Here is a 20,978-nt window from a genome sequence, read left to right as displayed (position 1 = left end):
TGGGATATATATATATATATATAGAGAGAGAGAGAGAGAGAGATGTGTGTGTGCACGCACACACACATTCTCTCTCTCTCTCTCAGTGGGTCCTTGATATCCACTGGGGTTTGGTTCCACTGGGGCTTGTTCCCTCCTCAATATGACATCCCTTCAAGTATTTAAACAGGGCTATCATATCACCTCTTAACCTTCTTTTCTCCAGGCTAAACATCCCCAGCTCCCTAAGGCGTTCCTCATAGGACATGGTTTCCAGACCTTTCACAATTTTAGTCGCCCTCTGGACACATGGCTCCAGTTTCTCAATGTCCTTTTTGAATTGTGGCGCCCAGAACTGGACACAATATTCCAGATGAGGTTTGACGAAAGTATAATAGAGTGGGATTATTACTTCCCTTGATCACTATACTTTTATTGATGCAGCCTAGAATCGCATTGGCCTTTTTAGCTGCTGCATCACACTGTTGACTCATGCTCAACTTGTGGTCTACTTGGACTCCCTGGTCCCTTTCACATGTAGTTTTGTTGTCCCCCATCTTATATCTTTATGCCACTGTGGAGGGCCTAGTGTACACACAGATCCAGTATCCCACATAACTTTTCCTAATCCCCCTCCTGGCATGGCCTCTTCCAACTCTATGACCCGACAAGCCTGTCTCCTTTGGCCTGCATTCCCATTCCCTTCTTCAAAATGGGTTTGTTTCTCCTCAAGCGGGGTGGCTCTCCGTTTTAGGGCGGAACCTGGGTGCCAGGGCTGGCCGGGGCGGGGACAGTGTTCCTTGCTGCTCCTCTGGCGGACCTTAAGGCCCAAGAAGGCGAGGGAGGGCGAGGGAAGGAAGGACGGAGGCAGCCAGGGGAAGAGGAGCAGGAGGAGGAGGGCATGGCGACGGGGCACTTGCAGCAGTTGTGGGGGGCAGGGCTGGGGGCCTCCCGGGGGGCGCTTGTGGGGCGCTTTGCCGCCCTCCGGCCTCTGGGCCTCTTGCTTCCTCCGCAGCCTCGGCTTCTAGTAGTCTCCAGCCGCGGGGCTGCGGGCGGCGACGGCGGGCTGGAAGCGAACCGTTTCTTCCAGAAGTACCAAAGCAAGATCGAGGACCTGCGCAGGTGAAGAACGGACCCGTAACTCTCGCCTTTGTTGTTGTTATTAGGCTCCCCTCCTTGGTTCCCCATTCCTTAGCTTCATTTTAGATTAATTTTTGTAGTGAATTTGATGGCATTTTATGATGTTTTGTGGGTTTTTTAATGGGGGAAGGGGTTAGGGGTTTATGTTAATTATGTTATTGTGGTTTTTTATGATTGTATTATTATTATTATTATTATTATTATTATTATAAATTATATTGTTATAATTTTAAGGCTCCCCTCTTTTAATAATATTATTATTAATAATAAGCATAATAATAACAATAACAACAATAATAATATAGAAGAAAATAATACAAAATAATACAAAATAATAAAAATATTCCGGTTCTTAGCAGCTTCAGCCTATTAGATGCTGAAAGTGGAACAGAACTCGTGTTGTTGTTGTTGTTGTTGTTGTTGTTGTTGTGTGACTTCAGTTCCTTTCCAATTAATTTTTTTAATGACATTTTAAAAAAAGTGTACATACAATCAATATGCAACAAATGTTACATATCTAAAACATCGTCAAAGTCCTTTCCGACTTATGGAGGTGAAGCTGCCCTGGAGTTTTCTTAGAAAGGTTTGTTCAGATATATATATATATATATATATATATTCCTTTTTCATATATAATGCATAACATTCATTTGTATGTTTGTTTACATTCATCCTCTAACCTTTTTATTCTGTAACTGTACACACAATTTTCCTCTTTTCTCCTTTTACAGTCAACGATCTTCCATCTTTTATGGAGCTTTCTCCCCCAGCCCACGCACACTTTCTTTCCTTTTCCTTGTTAAGAGGTTTTTTCCCTTGCCTTCCTCTGAGGCTGAGAGAGTGTGACTTGCCCAAGGTCACCAGGTGAGGATTCGAACCCTGCTCTCCAGAGTCCATAAGGAAAAGCAACAAAGAGGCTCCATGACGATTTACCTGGCACAGATGTTCATAAGCTGCAGCTCGCTTTTAATTGATGTTGTTGTTGGGTGTCTTCCAGTCTTTATGTCGAACCTAAGGAGAATCCATCCTTCTTGCCAAGATTTGTTCAGCAGGTTGCTATTGCTTTGCTATTAGGTTGAGAGTGTGTGACTCCCCCAAGTTCACCCAGTGCTGAGCAGGGATTTGAACACTGGTCTCCTGGTCCTAGCTCAGCCCTCAAAACACTACTACACCATGCTGTTGAAATAGGTTTCAGCTTTGTTATTGTTGTGTGTCTTCAAGTCCTTCCTGACTTTATGGCATACCCAAGGAAAATCTATGCTGGAGTTTTCTTGGGGCAAGGCTTGTTCAGCAGGAGTTGCTATTTCTGTAGAGGGCATGCTTATCAAATTTGCAGATGACACCAAATTAGGAGGGGTAGCTCAGAGTTCAAAATGACCTTAACACATTAAAAAGCTGAGCCAAAACTAACAAAATGAACTTCAACAGAGAAAATGTAAGGTACTGCACTTAGGCAGAAAAAATGAAATGCATAGATATAGAATGGGCACACCTGGCCTAACAAGACTATGGGGCTATGCAGACTGCCCCTAAGGGGCTACGTCCATGATCTGGCCTTTGCAAGGCGCAAAAGCCGCAGTTCCTCGGCTTTATGGCACTCCTTCAGCGCTGCATTGTGTGGGGGCAAAGGCAGGGTGTGTATCGTGCAGACAATACTACCTGATTTCACCCACAACCCGGCCCAAGCTGCCAGTCTGCACAGCCCCTTAGTGTGAAAGGGATCTCGGAGTATAGTGTCTAGATCAAGGGAAGTAATAGTGCCAGTCTGTTCTACTTTGTTCAAACTTCACCTGGAATACTGTGTTCAGTTCTGGGCATCACAATTCAAAAAGGATGTTGACAAGCTGGAGCATGTCCAGAGGAGGGTGACCAAAATGGAGAAGGGTCTGGCAACTATGCCTTATAAGGAAAGGTTTAGGGAGCTGTGTATGTTTAGCCTGGAGAAGAGAAGGTTAAGAGATGACATGATAGCCATGTTGAAATATTTTAAGGGATGTTATATGTTCAGCTCTGTAATTCTACAATTCCTCTGAGGCTGAGAGTGTGTGACCTGCCCAAGATCATCCAGTGGGCTTCCCTTGCTAAGCAGAGATTAGTACATTGGTCTCCTGGTCCTAGTTCAGTCCTCATGGTGGTAGGGGACTTCCAGACATACACAAAATACTGGGAAACCTTTTTCCATCATTGCCGCAGGCAGATTTTTTTTTTTTAACCTCTTGGCCACAAAAAGATGGCAAAAGACTGCCCTACGTTTAATGTTGTATTAGAAATAAGCACTAACCCAAGCAATCCCTCTAGGAGCAGTGTTAATTTTGGTTTGACTAAGCCAGGGACGATGTTACGGGATTGCAGTTCTCCTCATTACAACCAGTTTTAACCATCCTATTGGGAGTGAGGCAAAGTCATTCAGGATGCATCCAAACGAAGGAGCATCCCAGGAGACTGTTGCTTCATGAGCATCTCCAATCCTGTTGATGTAAATGTCAACACCGATTGAAACATGAGACCTAAAAGAGATTGTGTGGATCATCTGTAGCCCATTTGCAATGCATGTGGTTGATCTGTTTAGGATTGTATACAAGTTAACACAAAGTTCCTTTCTTGCCTCACAAGCCGCAGAGTGGATCACAGTGATCCAGTGTGGGACCTCAGCCAAAAACTACTGGCATTTAGTGCACTTAGAATCAGCCTGGGTCAGCTTGATCTTGACTAGGGCTGCATCCGCACTGCAGAGATAATAACCCAGTTTGACACCACTTTTAACTGCCATGGCTATGAAAATCTGGGAATTATTGTTTATTGTGGATTCAGAGCTCTCTGACACAGAGGGCTAAATGTCTCACAAAATTATAGATCTCAGAACCCCTCAGCATTGAGCCATGGCAATTAAAATGGTGTCAAACTGTATTGTTTTCTGCAGTGCAGACAGGCTCTGAATAGTGTTTGTACTGTACAAAACTTTAGAAGTGTTCAAAGGTGAGTTTGGGTTTGTTCTGCAGAGTGGATCACTGGATCTCCTTGAAGTCCCAGACATTCAGTGCTGCTGAAACAGATTACAAACTGAGGGAAGCCGGACATTGATGAAAACCATTCCTTGTACTTCCAGATCACATACATTTCACAACAAGCCTTGCCATTCCTTTTAGTTCTGTTTCTTTTTTTCTAAATGAGGAGTCTGTGTGCAGATAAGTTTTATTCCATGTGCCATTTGTTAAGACCGGTGCTGGTGGAAGTAGCCACTCTCCTTTTCCGTTTTCTTCTTTAATTTTGTTTCCTATCTGTGTCTCTCCTAGGTGTGTAATTTTTTAAAAAAGAATACTGGTCTCCTGGTCCTAGTTCAGTCCTCTATTGAAATAAGTTGAAACTTTGTTTTTCAGTACAGTACTCTCATTTGCACTTGATTAAGTTGGCTGCAGTCCACAGAAACTTATGCCAAATAAACCTTCTTGCTTTCAAAGTGTCATAAGATTCTTTGCCCTTTTTTGCTATAAAAGACTAACATGGTTCCATCCTCTGTCTACATACAGCCGCCAGTCCTCAGGTCAGAATTTATTTGCATGAGTGCAAGTTCTGCTGATTTGGAAGCTGCCATAAATAAGAAAGTGCTCTTCCTAATTGCCTTTCTCCCATGTGTGCTCTTCAGCCATGTGCTTACCGGATAAACATGCCCTGAATTTTGTTTTAGCAGCCTAACCTGCTTTCCAGGATAAACTGTAAGGATAAACTGTGATAAAAGGCCAGCTGTAGCTGACCATGCACCATGTGGCGATGGCTGAAGAAAACAAACGACAGTGGCTTTAAATTAACTATAAAATGTTTTAACTTTGATTCAGATCCAACCCAGATATTTTTGAATCCCGAATGAAGAAAAAGGACGATATGAAAAAGCAGCCTGTTGGATTATCAAAGCAAGAAGAATTTGTCAGACTCATAGAGGAAAAGGCAAGGCCAGTTTTCAGTTTTGTTTGCTATTGTATTAACTACAGGTTGAATCTCCCTTATCTGGAATTCCGAAATCCAAAATATTTTAAAAAACCAAAACTTTTTTCATGGGTGGCTGAGATAGCAACACCTTTCTTTCTGATGGTTCAGTGTATGCAAACTTTGTTTCATGCACAAATTATTTAAAATATTGTATAAAATTACTTTCAGACTAAAGCGTACATGAAACATAAATGAATTTTGTGCTTAGACCTGAGACCCATCTCTATTATGAGACCCATAATGTACATATACATGTATTCCAAAATCCAAGACACCTCTGGTCTTAAGCTTTTTGGAAAAGAGAGACTCAACCTGTATCAGAAATCTGGCTTAGAAAAGTTGACACATATAGTGTGTGTGTATGTGTGTGTACGTGTGTGCGCGCATGCATGGAAGGGTGTGCTGGCTCCTAGTCTTTAGGTAGCTTGGACCTAAATTATTATTATTATTATTAAACTTTATTTCTAAAGCGCTGTAATTATACACAGCGCTGTACAAAGTCGGTAAACTTAAAGAGTATATAAAAGCCTGCCCAAGGCGTACACTCTAAGATAATAACAATTAAAAAGAGGAATAGATAAAATTACCATTTAGAAAATAAAAAACAAAGTAAAAACATCAAATATAAAAACAAATCACATCACATCAAACATTATCAGACATTATCATGTAATTTGTTTTGTTTTTGTTTTTTATTTATATACCGCTATTCCAAAGATCATAGCGGTGAACAGCAAGTAAGCTAATTAGCAAGTAAGCTAATTTGCCCCCAACAGTCTGGGTACTCATTTTAGCGACCTCGGAAGGATGCAAGCCTGAGTCGAGCTTGGGCCCTTTTGCTGGTCTTGAACTCACAACCTTGTGGTTTTGAGTGAATGGCTGCAGTACAGGCATTTAACCACTGCGCCACCAGGGCTCCTATAATGTAATGCTTTAAAGATGGCCCCAACACCTTGTACCTGGCCCAGAATCTAATTGGAATGATTTTCATATTGGTGTAATATCATCACTCCTAGATGTGCCATTAATCTATGTGGCTGCCATGTTTTGAACTACGTGAAGTTTCTGAACTTGGTAGCCCAATGTACAGCACATTGCAGAAGTTGAACCTTGAGGTGGTACGTACACTACTATCTTTAGATCCTTCATAGATAGGATGGGGGGCAGTTGGTATAACAGCTAAAGCTGATAGTAGGCACTCCTGGTCATTGTATCTCAGCTGTCTTTTGTAGTGATAGACGCAGAAGTATCCCCAAGCTGCAAACACTCCCCCATTGATGCTCAGGCAAAGTTCATCCACTAAAGTGACCACAGCAGTCTGCGCTCTGCATCCTGCTCTGAAGTTAGTTTAAAATGAGTCTAGAAAACCTGTATCATCCTAGACTGCCTTGAGTTGGGTTGCAGCAACCCTCTCAGTCTTCTTGCCCAGGTGTAAAGGAACCTTCAGAGGTTGTTGATCCAGGATTGCAGTTTTGCTTTGGGCATTTGGTTGTCAGGAACTTTTGTCTTTCACCCTCTCTTTTATTTTCACCTGTTCAGGCACTTCTCTCCTATTTCTTTAACTGCATCTTTCTGTCTTCAGTTGTGAGGCTGGAAGTGATGTTTCTCTATAAAGGCGCCTTTTTCTGGTGCCTTTATAGAGAAACATCAGGGGGCACTGCAATATATAGCAATATATATATATATATATATGCATGCATGCATGCATGCATGCATGCATTACATATATGCATTACAGGCAGCCATATCCACAGATTCAACCATCCATGGCTTGAAAATATTTTTTTTAAAAAAAATATAAATTCCAAAAAGCAAACCTTGATTTTGCAATTTTATATATAAGGGACACCATTTTACTATGCCACTATATATAATGGGACTTGAGCAGCCATGTATTTTGGTATACACAGAGGGTCCTGGAACCAATCAAACACCAGTGGATACCACTATAATTCTGTAGTGCAGATGCAGCACATGTCACACAAAAAATTGACAACAACCGTTGGCTTAAAGGAGAAAAAAGCCAATGCCTTTTAGAAGGTAACTCAAAGGTTGTAGCATACTGTACAGGTTTTCAGATTTTCTGTAACTCTTTGTCCAGGAAAATGAAGGTGAAGGGAATATGTTCAGGGCATGAAGTCTGCATCTGTTTACAGTCCTAAGATAGAAAAGGGTGGAGCCTGTATAGCAGAATCTGATACAGACTCCATGCCTTGAACAAATGCCAGCCGTCCTCCTACATTTTCGTTCCTTGTTTATCATAATGCCTGTAGGAAATCTGGAGAACTCAACAGCTTGCACAATGTTTTGTGACTTTTGGATTTGTCTAATACAAAAGTATTATCCCAATATGAATTTTGCAGCTGAAAATACAAACATCTATACTGTACTGTACATACAATGGAATATTGAAGTTATAAATTCAGAAGTCAAGTCCAAGCGAATATGCCATAACCTGTTTTTATATCCTGTGTAATGTTTGTTTAACTAACTGTAAAAGGATATCATTGTGTCATGTCAAGGAAGTAATTTCAGCAACCCAGAAACAAAAACATTGGCTTAAACCCAGCTGCTAGTCACAACTAGAGTAGATTTATTGGATCAGTGTGATATAAGTGTTGATTTATCATTCCAGTTAAGTCACTGGGTATACTGAAGTTGGGACTAGCCAGTGGAGAGTAGTTATGGCAGTTGTAAGCCTAAAGCATGTGGCAGCCTATTGCTTGCCATACCTGATTTAAGTCATTAGCCTTAAAGTTAGTATCAGGTGTAATCATAACTCCCAAAAATTGAAGTTCCAGAAACAAATACTTAATTCTGTACAATGAGGGGATTTTAAAAAAATAAAATAAAGGAAACTTCCTAAGAATAAATATTTCCTTAGTCAAATGTATAAAATATTAAGACAGAATAAAAATAACCATCAAACTTTAACCATTCTAGAGAAGTTTGTTACACATGTTTAATGTCTATGTGATTTTGTTTAATGTCTATGTAAAATTAATAATGACTTTTGCATCTGATTCAATTATGTATAATTTTGGGAAGAGGAAGATTGTGTATGCACATAGTTTCTAACCAGATATTTATATATGTATTTCATTGGTTCACTGACTGAGGTCAAAGTAGCTTAGCAGTTTTGTTACCAAACATGTCACAACAACATAGGAGATAGCAATTTTAAAATGAACCTTTTTATTGTAGTTCAAAGAAGCATATGAAGCCAAAAAAGGATTCACAAAAAATAAGGTAAAGCAGTATTGTATTAAGTAACTTTTCTGTGTTTTTATTTCATTTGTATTTACCCTGTTTTGTTTATTATCTGCTATGGGGTCCAGTTCAGTCCATTAATATATGAACTAGATGTGAATCTTAGGGACCTGAATCACTGTTCATCCATTTATTTTTATTGCTTAATTTATACCATGCCTTTCATCCACTGTGGGACTCAAGGTGGCTCACAATATGAGTTAAAATAAAACATAGTTGAGACAATGGCTAATAAAAAGTTTTTAAAAATTAAAGAAATAATAATATTAAAACATTAATTTATAATAAATATTATAATAATAATGATAAATATGATAGTGATAATAAATGTGTAACACAACACACCTTGGTTAATATATCTTTACTGGAAGACAGGTAACACTCAAAAGCCGGGGTAGAAAGAAAAATCTTCACCTGGTGATGGAAAGAGCATGGGAGCATGGAAAGAGAGCATTCCCTTTCCATGGCTGGGAATTTCGTAGGCTATAGAATTAGTAAAGATATACATAGTTCTGAGCACTAAAGGTAGAATCATCCAATCCATTGTATTCCACGTGACCATGTATGGATGTGAGACATGGACAGTTAAGAAAAAAGATAGGAAGAAAATTAATTCATTTGAAATGTGGTGCTGGGGAGGAGTGCTGGAGATACCGTGGGCAGCCAAAAAGACAGAGAAATGGGACCTTAAAGAGATCAAGCCTGAACTCTTCCTGCAAGGCAAGATAATCAAACGGAGGCTGTTGTATTTTGGCCACATCATGAGAAGAAATGACTCATTAGAAAAGACAATAATTCTAGGAAAGGTTGAAAGTACAGTGCACCCTTTTTTTACACGGGGGATCCTTTCTGGACCCCCTGTGTAAAAAAAGCGTATGCTCGAGCCCCATTGAAAATAATGGGGCATGTGCATGTGGCAGCAGTATGCCAAGGGTGCACGCCCTATTAATCTAAATGGGATGCGCTGCCCCATGCTCCCTGTGCATCCCCGCGTGGCTTTCAACATATACTGAAAGCTGCGTATAGGACCACGTATGACACGGGTGCACTCTAATTGAAAAAGAGGAAGACCAACTGCCAGATTGATAGACTTAATCAGAGAGGTCATAGGCATAAAACTACAGGACCTAAGCAGAGCAGTGGAGGATAGAGGGTTCTCAATTCCAACATGGAATCATGATCCTGTGATGGTAGTAGGACAGAGAGAAAGCTTTCTGGCTGGCATGGGGTGGGGCGGCACTACTTGTTTGCAGAACATCCAAAAAGCTTTTTACAGGAAGTAATGTGAGGAAATGGCACAATCTAAAGTGCCCCTCATGAATTTTCATTACATTCTATTTCTCCCCACCTTTCCCCAACCTCTCTATTTTTAGAAATAACGTAAGTTTGTATTATTGTACCTATATTTATTAAACTCTTGGGGGGGAAATAACAGCAGTATGTATATACTCACTATTTCTCTTTTCCCCTCTCACATGCAAAGGCACATGCATTCAATCCTGTGGTTTTTCTTCTTTTCCTCTTATAGCCATGGTCTATCATGCAAACTTTGTTGTTGTTGTGTGCCTTCAAGTCATTGTTGACTTATAGTAACCCTATCACGGGGATTATCTGGCAAGATTTGTTCAGAGGGGGTTTACCTTTACCTTCTTTTGAGGCTGAGAGAGGGTGACATGCCTAGGGTCACCCACTGGGTTTTCATGGCCAAGCAAGAAATTGAACCCTGATCTCCAGAGTCCTAGTTGAACCACTATACCATGTTGGTGCTGTACAAACTTTATTTTGTGTCATTTGTTTTAGACACTTGATTCCATACTTAATGTTGAAATGATGAAACAGAAGAAACCTGAAGAAATAAAACAGGTGACAAAACATTGTGAATGTATGATGATTGCGTTTATTTCAGATTCTTTTAATTTTCAGTGATGGACTATAAGTAAATGGAATCATTTCTTTCTTTCAGATATGGAAGCAGTATTACTCTGGGGAAGACACCGTTTATGCTGTTATTCCAGTAAGTATAGTTGATACCCAGTGATATTTGTTCTGTTGTGCTTGACTCACAAAAATTTGCTAAGTAGGTTTAATACTTTCTTGTTGTTAATCACTTAAATGAGCTCGATAATCAGTGTTTGCTGAAGTGAATGGAAGCATGATGCAGTTTCTTTTGATCAAGCATTGGATTCTTTGTTTAGAACTGAAAGGCTCAATGCCATAAAACAGAGGTCCCAAAACCTTTTGGGACTATCACCCCCTTTCCTCTTGAGCAACAACCACCCCCTCACCACATATTTCTTGATAGACAGCATCACCTATCCCAACTGCACCAAGCTTGCCTTCACCACCTCAGCATCTCATGTGTGAATACAGCAGTGGCCCATTTCTGCTGATTTTTGAAGCTTCAAAATACATTGGTTTTGAAAGGAGAATTCAGTTTGAATGAAGAATAGACTTCCTGCTATTGTTCTGCTGAAACTTAGTTGTATATATCCAGATTGGCATTTCTATACATTTGTGCAAGCCTTCCCATTGTAGATAGCTAATGTAACATATATGTACACAGACATTTGAAGACCTTCTTGTAGATTGATATTAGACCTTACAAAACCTTTCAGGAATGACCACAAGGTTCAATTGGGTAGCCCAATTACTAGCCAAATAAGTCTTCTTTGTTTCAAACTTTAATAAGTTAAAACTTCTGTCAGGATTTTTATCATTGTCTCTGTTATAGTGCTGTTGTTGATTGATTATGGGTATGGTTTATCATCTGTAAGTTTAATCATGATTTTTGGAGCCACCAAAAATGATTTGAAATATACATTGGAAATGTTTGAAACAAATACTCTGTCCTGTATTTCCCAGTAGTAATAACCATTCAAACATGTCTCTTCCCTTTTTTTTACCAAAGGGGAAGACTTTTGATTTGATGTGGGAGCGAATTCAGAACTGCCCCTCTGTAAGTATGGTACATGTTGTCTTAAAAGATTTGTTACAGCCACAGCTTTTTGCATCTGTATTGATTCTTCTTCTCATCTCCTAGTAGACTGACTGATGATGGCTTATTGTGTAAATTTTGTGCAATTTGGATCAACTGTCCATAAAAGACTTTGGTCCAAATGTAGTAGGTGTTCTTGTACTCTTACATTACAAGGACTTTAATTATATTAGAACAGCAGAGAACAGTTATGAGATCCTTCCTGGGACAGTTCTTGTAGATTGAAGTGTTTTATAGTATAATTTGGGAGAAATTTATCAAGAGTAGATGAAGTTTCCAACAACTGCAAATCTTTGATTAGAAAGGCCATTCTTATAAGTGTTGAATCTAGGCAACAGTTAACAAAGACACTATAATGGCCTGCTGAAATCCAAAACATTGATTCCAAAGACAGCTTTATGCTGTGTGAGATGAACACTGCTGGCAGATGGCTATGAAGAGTTGCTCTCCAAAAAATCTAATGTAATTATCTCCTCCTTTCATTTGCTATGTTGGGACACTTGCCACGTGATAACTTCAGCTTGTCATGCAATTATTTACAGGCCTTATTGATTAGTTTTGTGGTATCTGGACAGAGATCAAAACCCAGTGGGAGAAGTTTTCATATGTTTAGCTTAATGAAAATCATCACTGAGATACCTCTGAAAGCAAGAGATCTGTGAACATGATGATCTTTCACATAATCATTATAAATATGATAGCAGCTGGTGAGAGTGATGGTGTTGGAATATCCAGCACTTCATTCCTGAGCAGTGTTTTAACATTTTAACACATGTGAATACTGTGTGTTTAGTTTGCAAAACAGCTAGGAGCAAGAGAGGCAGACTAACCCGGTAAATGGCATAAGGGGAAGATGTTCTTGCTATACCAATGAAGGGTAGTAGATAACATGTTGAATTTAGATAATAGACCTTGGAATTTAAATTTTTACTAGACCATGAAGCTCACTTTGATCCAAAACACACTGCAGAAATACAGTCCGCCCTTGGCTTACGCGGGGGATTTATTCTGGATCCCCCCCCCGCGTAAGCCAAATACCACACATGTTCAAGTCCCGTTCAAGTGAATGGGGCTCATGCATGCGGTGGCACGGCATGGGCACACGCCCCATACATCCGAATGGGACGCAATGCCCCTTGTGCCCTGCGCGCTCCTGCGCATTTTTCAACATATGCTGAAAGCCGCATATAGCCTCCTGCGTATGACGCAGGCGCGCTGTAATCCAGTTTGAGACTGCTTTAACTGTCCTAGCTCAATGATAGGGAATTCTGGGAACTAGTTTTGTGAGATATTTAGCCTTCTCTGTCAGAGAGCTCTGATGCTACAATAAGCTACAATTCCCAGGATTCCTTATCACTAAACCAAGGCAGTTAAAGCGGGGTCTCAGACTGGATTATTTCTGCAGTGTGTTTTGGATCTTAGTGTTCTTAAGATAGGTACTATTTTCCAATTGAACCTGGCTGTTTTGTAAGAGTAACCCCATACATTTGGTCCTGATCTCTTTGGGACAAAGACAGAATACAAATGCTATAAATCTCTGAACATGCCCAATGTCAGATTTTTAAATAACTCTTAAATAAATACATTAGAAGTTGCAGTTCATAAATTGTAGTGTGTCTTAAGATCAAATGCTTGTTTTTAAACTCTAGTATTCTGTTACTGAGGTTTTCCATGTTCCAGTTCACTTAAAGCAGGGCAGGGAATGTATGGCACTCATATGTTTGACTGCATCTCTCACCAGTGCTAGTTTGCTGAGGGATGATGGGAGCTGTAATCCAACCATGTGTGAAGAGCCATGTATTTGTCATCTCTGGTTTCCTGCAGAAGCCAACTTGTTCTGTACAGATGGTCCTAACTAAACTATTTGGGATTGAGAGATGTTTTTTCAAAAGCACATTTATAATTTGTCTTTATAATTTAAACTTTTCCAACTCAAGCAGTGACTGTGGCTGTACATGTGGCTTCAGAAATCTCCTTTTTTTACCAAAAAAAAAAAAAGATTTCATCACAAGAAATGATTAAATAAACCAGTTTAATTTCTCTCTTCTTCCCGCCAGTTTCTATATGCACTGCCAAGGAAGGAGGGATATGAGTTTTTTGTGGGTCAGTGGTCAGGAGCAGAACTCCACTTCAGTTCTCTGATAAATATTCAGGTAGGTGATATGAGAAACTGATAAATCAGTTTTTGAAATGTATGTGTATATTTAAATAATTTTATGTTTTCTCTAGTTGGACATGAGTTCCTTAGCATCTTCTGCTTGTGCTCCACAGTACTATTTGCTTAAGGAGAGCTTTTTGTGTTATGAACCTTTCATTAGAGCACCTTCACATGTTTGATAAGATAAAGCAAGAGGTAACATTTTATTCAGTGATCAGGTGCTTATTGAGAACCTCATAAAGTAATCAGTCCTTCATGCTTGTTTCAAGTGAGATAACCTTCATTTCCAAAACAAGAAGCATGCAGAGATTCATTACCCCATCCTTGTTCTTTGTTACTGCTGTCTTGATTTTCCAAGAAACTGAACTCAACAAGAGCATAAGGAGAGCTTTGTGAGATCAGAGTTAAGGCCTATCTAGTCTAGTATTCTGTTCCTACAATTGGAACATGAATTCATTAGCATTTTCTGCTCTTGTTCCTCAGTAACTGGTACTGAGAGACATATTGCATCTGATGTTGAAGGTAAGATATAGCCCTCATGACTAGTAGCATTGACAGTCTTATTCTTGATTAATATGTCTAACCCCTTTCAATGTCATCTGGCATGGTGACTACTATCCAGACTGAATAACTGAACAGTAGTTGAATTCAAATGGTCATTTCTTGCCTGTTATACAAATGCAGCATCATTGCTTTCCTTCTTCACTGAAGGAGGCAATAAGTTTTGAATTCTTGTTTCATCTGAACTAGGAAACTATGGTTAGCAACTTTAAAACAAACCTGGGTATTACCCGGCAGACTGGAGGAGGACCAATGTTGTCCCCATCTTCAAAAGGGGGGGAGGGGAGAGAGAATTCCAACAAATACCACCCAGTTAGTCTGAGATTAGTACCAGGGAAGATTCTAGAGCAGATAATTAAACAAGAGAGTATGTGACCATTTAGAAGGGAATACGATAATTTGAAAAAGTAGATATGGGTTTCTGAGAAACAAGTCATGTTTTCTTGACTAATTAGATCTCTTTTTTTGATAAAATTACTGGGTGAGTAAATGAAGGAAATGCTGTGGATATAGCATATTTTGATTTCAGTAAGGCCTTTGACAAGGTCCCCCTGAGATTCTTACGAACAAGCTAGTAAAATGTGGGATAGACAGTGCAACTGTTTGGTGGATTTGTAATAGGTTGAACCCAAAAGGTGCTCAACAATGGCTTCTCTTCATCTTGGAGAGAAGTGAACAGTGGGGTGCCACAGGGTTTTGTCCTGTGCCCAATGTTGTTCAACATCTTTATCAATGACTTGGATGAAAGAATAGAGGGCTTGCTTATCAGATGACACCAAATTAGAAGGAATAGCTAATACCCCAGAAAAGAGGATCAAAATTCAAAATTAACCAAATAGATTAGAAAACTAACAAAGTGAATTTCAATAGGGAGAAATGTAATGTACTGCACCTAGGCAGAAAAAAATGAAATGCATAGATATAAAATGGGGGATACCTAGCTCAACAAGACTACATGTGAAAGAAATTTAGGAGTCCTATTAGACAACAAGTTGAACATGTGTTAACAGTGTGATGCAGCAGCTAAAAAATCCAATGCGATTCTAGGCTGCATCAATAGAAGTATAGTGTCTAGATCAAGGGAAGTAATAGCTCCACTCTGTTCTACATTCGTCAAACTTCACCTGGAAAACTGTGTCCAGTTCTGGGCACCACAATTCAAAAATTATAAATACCATAATAATAAAAAAGGACGTTGACAAGTTGGAGCATGTCCAGAGGAGGGCACCCAAAATGACGAAGGGTCTAGAAACCATGCCCTATGAGGGGAGACTTAGGGAGCTGAGTATGCTTAACCTGGAGAAGAGACAGTTAAAAGGTGATATGATAGCTCTGTTTAATTATTTGGTGTCATATTGAGGATGGAACAAGGTTGTTTTCTGCTGCTCCAAATAATAGGACATGGAGCAATAGAGGCAAACTATAGAAAAAGAGATTCCACCTAACATTAGGAGGAACTTCCTGACAGTAAGAGCTGTTTGACAGTGAAACACACTGCCTTGGACAGTGGTGGAGTCTTCTTTGGAGGTTTTTAAAGGGAGACTGGATGGCCATCTGTTGGGGGTGCTTTGATACTGTGTTCTTGCATATCAGGGGGTTGGACTGGATGGCTCTTGAGTTCTCTTCCAATTCTGTGATTCTATGATCTATGATTTAGAGTTGGTTTAAGTTCTTATTTATTTATCCTAATTTATTTATACACTGGTAACTATTGTCCCATTTGGAACAAAATGGGAAGTTGCCATTAATTAAATATATGTTCCTTTAATTGCTCCTAACCTAAAGGAAGAAGTGGTGTTTTCCTGCATGGCCAAAAGGATAATACATACCTTAATTTATTAAATAAGATGTTATCATTTGAGCTCTCAAAGTCGAAAGGGGTTGGTTGATTGTTGGAAGTATATGTTGGAAGTCAACATATTGTCCTATATTATAGACTATATCAATGTACATGCCACACTGAAACCTCACTCATAATGTTTTCAGAATTTCAATTCTCCATCTCAACTTTCTCGTGCTACCTTTTTGGCTTAAGATTTCCTCTTCTCTTCCTTTGTGTCCTTTTTACTTTTCCACACATAGGCCAGGTTCCAGCAACCTCTTGAAATGCGTTCAATGGGCTGCAAGTACATGCTGAAGTTTCTGAATTTAATTCCATACCATAGGTCACACTATGCTACTGATTCAAGCTGCTTATTAAGTTCAGTGTAGGCATAAAAATGCTGTTTGGATAAAAAAAAATACAGATGTCCAATTTATCTGTCTCTGCTCATGCTTCTTTGGTTAGTACCTGCCCTTTGTTAAAAGGAAATTCTTTTAAATTTTGGATAGATGATAGCTGGAAAGTTTATGTTTCTGGCAGTTGAGCAGAGTATTATTTCAGTTGTGCTAGGTGTTCTTATTTGATATAACAATCTCATCTGACAGAAACATTGTACATTGTTTTCCATGCGAGTTTCACATAAGAAGAATGAATCAGTTCAGAAATGTTCACTTTATGTTCCCTGAATGTATACTTCATTTTGTTCTAGAATCCTAATGCCACATATATACTAATAGTAATCTCAACTTTCTGTATACCATTGGTTATGTAGATAAAACAGCACCATTCCCATACAAGAGGAAAGTGATTCATGTACAGACATATTTAAAAATAGTCTAATGGGGACTGAGCATGCTCTGTGCCCATGGGATACAAACAACTGTTAGTGGAATGGAAAGGTAGCAGGGAGGAATAGATTAGCTGAAGTTTTGAACAGGGAATATTTTTCTGCAGTATTGTGTTGCATATTCCAGTTGTTAGGATAATTTGCTTCTTCATTTCTCTTGGGTGTCTCTTTGTGCTTGTGCTCTTCAATGGTTTGTTCATTAATTAAAATTCTGGCTTTTAATCTTCATTGAAGGGCCATATCATTATTTCTATTTCCTGCAGACACAAGGTGAAGCTGCTTGTAGCCAGTTGATCTTGTATCATTATCCTGAGCTTCGAGAGGAAAAAGGAATTGTACTGATGACAGCAGAAATGGATTCTAGATTTTTGGTAAATAGAAACATAGCTGTTTGTTCATTCCTTGCCCCACCCTCCCTTCAAGTAGTACCAATGGGAAAAAATGTGTGATTATTTTTCTTGATTACTAAATACAAAAGAAGGGTGACTATTTTCTGTTAAGGAAAAAGCAACATGGGTTATACAGTAAATGAAATAAAACATGTATGTGAGAGTCAGGGTGACTCAGCAGAAGCCAATTGAGAACCACACAGGTGTAAATGGTAATACAATTAACAAAGTCCTAACTGCCAAGGACAAGAAATGTAAAGTGAATAATTGGACACACCTGACAATTGTTAAATGGTCAAGGCTGAGATGATGAAATCATTAATTGTAGGATGAACCAAGAGAACCAATGGGAATAGTGTACACGCCTACTGGGTGGAAACAGACAACAGTGGGTGGTACCATGCATTGACTATAATAATGACTATACATCCCAATGTATTTTGTGGGTTGTAGTGTGGGTAGTAGTAGTGGATAGTGAGGAGTAGAGTATTGTTGTATTGGAGTTGTGTTGGATAGTTTTGGAGCTGTATATAGTAGAATAAAGTAGATCTTTTATTTAAGACTACTGTACTGAGTTGTCTGGTGTCTTGGGTGAAGCTACAAGAACCAGCTGGATCCTGAAGAAGGGTGAAGACTTCTGTGGAAGCAAGAGTGAGAAGGTTTGGAGAGTTTGTCGGGGTCTTCAGCCTATTCTCTGTAACTCTTGCTAAGCTATAACCACTGGCCAAAACTGGTCAGCGCGGTGCACAACCAGGTGGTGAGTTCAAGCCAGAGGTGAAGAGCTACAACTCCCATCATCCCTGACATTTTCAACATGGTGTACCAGTGGGATGTCTTGCTTGATATGTTAATATTACTAGGAACATCATGATCCAGGTATTAGCAGGGATCAGAAACAAAAAGTAACATTCAGTGTTGTTCTTTTCTCGGAAAGGACTGTAAGCTGATCAGCATTGTGCTTGTTGAATCTTCAATAAGCTTTTCTATATACACACAAATGCAAGGTTTCATATCATTATACATGTTAAAGAAGTAGGTTGAGTCATTCACCAGAATTCATGATTCTGGATATATGACATAGTCCTTGGCATGCCTCTGCAAATTCAAATGACTATCCCTTCCTTTAAGGCATGATGTGACCTAACTCTTAATGACATATTGGCAGTATATCACATCATCAATCCTGTACTACTTTTACAGCATATATTCATCTTGAGTTTTATTACTGGGTGCCTTTATTGAGTCAACACAACATTTGCTGACATAATGCATAATATTAGAGCACAGTGAGAAATTGAAATTGAAATAGTAGATATAAGACATAAGGTCAAGTGCAAAATGAATGTAAGAGGCTGTTGCATGCCACTTTATTTAGTATGTGTGTTTCTCCCCCTGTCCTGTTTCTTTAAATTGGGGATTGAGAACCTTCAGCCCCTCAGGTACTATTACTCCCATCGTACCTCATCATTAGATAGGCTGCCTAGGGCTGTTGGGAACTGGCATTCAACAACAGCTGGAAGGCCAGGGGTTCTTGCTTTAAATTATCATCCAATTTATGGTAAGGATACTGCAACTTATAGGGTAGAACCTTCTTCCCTGCCATGCTGCTTTTCCATGTGCCCTTACCCCATTTTATGCAAAGGAGCATTGTCATGAAATTTCCTTCTGATGTGTTAATGTTAGAGGAGCTAGTGATGCCTAATTAAGTTTCATGACAGACTGTGATGGGGCCCAAAAGCCTGATTGACATCCCACTGCAAGCACACAAGCATGCACCTTTTATTTTGCACCTGGATTTGTGGTCCATGAAATAAACTTGGAAGAGTCCTAAATTTAAACCATAGCCCATCTCTGAGCTCAAACTGTGGCATATTTCATAGGATTATTATAGTCCTGAAAAAGACCTCTCAGTCTTTCAACAACTTGCATTGTGTCTCCTTCTGTTTAAACTTTTCCAGAGTGTGCAAGAAGCTCAGTGCCTAGCCAGCCAAGTGCAGCTTTTTTATGCCACAGACCGACACGAGGTATACCAGGTAGTGGAAACTTTTAACCACCGGCCAGCTGAATTTAAGTACATGTCTGTAATAACTGAGGTTGAACAGAGCAGAGTTGGTGAAGAACTGAATCCTCAGCAAGAGCCACCATCATCTTCGGCTTGAGTGGTTCAGTAGCCACGAGCAGAGATGACTGACGTGGCATATGATCCTGCCTTGGGACTGGAGTTGCTGCTTCATACAGAAATAATCCAAATGGGAAAGGGTGATGTCTGCATCTGATGGGGAGAAGAAGATATCTTATGAATTGGTCAACTCAGTACTGTGGGAATGTGGAGGCTCTTGCATAACCCCATTTCTTTCTGAATGGTAGAGGAAATGAGGAAACACATGGTGCTTGCAGTTTCCTCTCCCGTATTGCACACAATTCAGTGGCTTTTCATATTTATGAAGATTCTCTGTATCACTTAGTCAGCAAGGAGGGAGTATGGGAGATGTGAGCTAGGAGAGACTAGATATGGTGAATTCCTAAACAAAAAACGATTCATGTAATTTCATCATAGTACACGATTTTTTTGCAGCTTGAGTGAAAAGGAAAGTTTTCTACACCGTGGGGCTTAAAAACAAAACAAACAAATAAAATTAAAAATACAAAAAACAAATACAAAAACACATCTTTGGATATGTCTCAAGCTTGATGAAGCATAACAACCATTCTGTATGTAAAACGTACAAAACCAAACAGTTGATTAGAGACTTCCGGGAAAAAAGGCATTGAATGTTTCTCAGAGTGTTTGCCTATCATACATAGGTGAGGAAAAACCTGTTGCATTTAGTCTCTAAAAACAGAGGTTTTACCCCTCTCCCTTCCCCAACAATAAGGATAATAAATATTGTATCAGAACTGAGTCATGCACAAATTTACAGTTCATTTGTGAAACTAGAGATAACTCTTGGTATCTTGCTTTCGCCCATCTTTGCTGCTTTATGTAATGGGTGAATTCCTTCTCCTTAGATGGCTTGTTTCTGAACCTAATAAGAGTGAGAAGGGGATAAGGAACAGGTTCAGGAAATCCTGGATGCAGATGAACCTGATACTGCACAGACTAGCCTTGGTTTTCCCGGAAGTAATCTGCAGAAGGGAAGCAAGATAATACTGTCTCTCTTCTCAAACTGGATTTAGAAATGACTTTATGTACATCGGAAATGATCAATGACAGGTAGTATGGATAAGCAAGGCGAGCGGAGAAAGCACTTGCAGTCTTGAGAATAGCTCCTAAAAGAGAATTTTTGAGTTTGAATCCTACACTCCATGCCCATAGCTGTCTTATCTAATGGTGCATACCAAAAAACAAAACAAAAACAAATCACCTCTTTTATCTCCATCAAGGCAAATGATTTCATTATGATTTTTTGGGGTGTGTATGCACTTGAATAATTTTGCATAATTTTTCATTTCTGAAAACCAAAGTAGTATAATAACTGTGACAGCCTGGATGGAAAAAGGTTAATTAAAAGAAAATAATTGCTGGATCACATATAGCATTTGATTTTAAAATCTGTATACATTTGCATATGAATAAAAATTGTTCTAAACAAAATACCTGCTTTACTTTCTGTTTTAGATTAAAAACATGCATGTCACAACAGGTACTTTCTTGGGAAGAGGCATTCTTTTCTGTGGAAGCAAAAGTTGAGAAGCCTCTTACTAAAGTGTCAGTGACAGGTGCCACATTGCATGTATTGAAAATTTAGTATGTCTTTGTCCTATTGATGTGGGATACCTGTTTAGTCAAGCAGAAATTATTTATTTAACTAAACTTTGAGAAGAGTTTTTTT

General features: G+C 39.2%; 1 protein-coding gene across 2 annotated transcripts; it reads left to right on the top strand.

The window, feature by feature from the left end:
* Positions 1–755: 755 nt before the first annotated feature.
* On the top strand, positions 756–20,740 carry ATPAF1 (ATP synthase mitochondrial F1 complex assembly factor 1). Of its 2 annotated transcripts, none has more exons than XM_042461973.1 (9): positions 756–1,101; positions 4,953–5,061; positions 8,308–8,352; positions 10,174–10,236; positions 10,337–10,387; positions 11,282–11,329; positions 13,426–13,521; positions 17,020–17,127; positions 19,104–20,740. In XM_042461973.1, the coding sequence occupies exons 1-9, from the start codon at positions 881–883 to the stop codon at positions 19,302–19,304; spliced, it is 942 nt and encodes a 313-aa protein (XP_042317907.1). In that variant the 5' UTR covers positions 756–880; the 3' UTR covers positions 19,305–20,740. The 2 variants fall into 2 exon arrangements, with proteins under 2 accessions (XP_042317907.1, XP_042317905.1); XM_042461971.1 differs by lacking the exon at positions 19,104–20,740 and adding an exon at positions 18,560–18,680 and having other exon boundaries at positions 782–1,101.
* Positions 20,741–20,978: the final 238 nt, after the last annotated feature.

This window comes from Sceloporus undulatus, chromosome 4, assembly GCF_019175285.1.
Source record: "Sceloporus undulatus isolate JIND9_A2432 ecotype Alabama chromosome 4, SceUnd_v1.1, whole genome shotgun sequence".
Lineage (NCBI taxonomy): Eukaryota > Metazoa > Chordata > Lepidosauria > Squamata > Phrynosomatidae > Sceloporus > Sceloporus undulatus.
Note: the sequence above shows the minus strand (reverse complement) of the source record. Positions and strands in the feature narration are given on the sequence as shown.

Bases quoted from the DNA above. Each gene is read 5' to 3' on its own strand.
- ATPAF1 (XM_042461973.1), top strand. From the start codon at position 881: ATGGCGACGGGGCACTTGCAGCAGTTGTGGGGGGCAGGGCTGGGGGCC. The intron at 8,353-10,173 runs GTAAAGCAGTAT...CATTTGTTTTAG, and splicing joins AAGGATTCACAAAAAATAAG to ACACTTGATTCCATACTTAA. The intron at 10,388-11,281 runs GTAAGTATAGTT...TTTTTACCAAAG, and splicing joins CCGTTTATGCTGTTATTCCA to GGGAAGACTTTTGATTTGAT.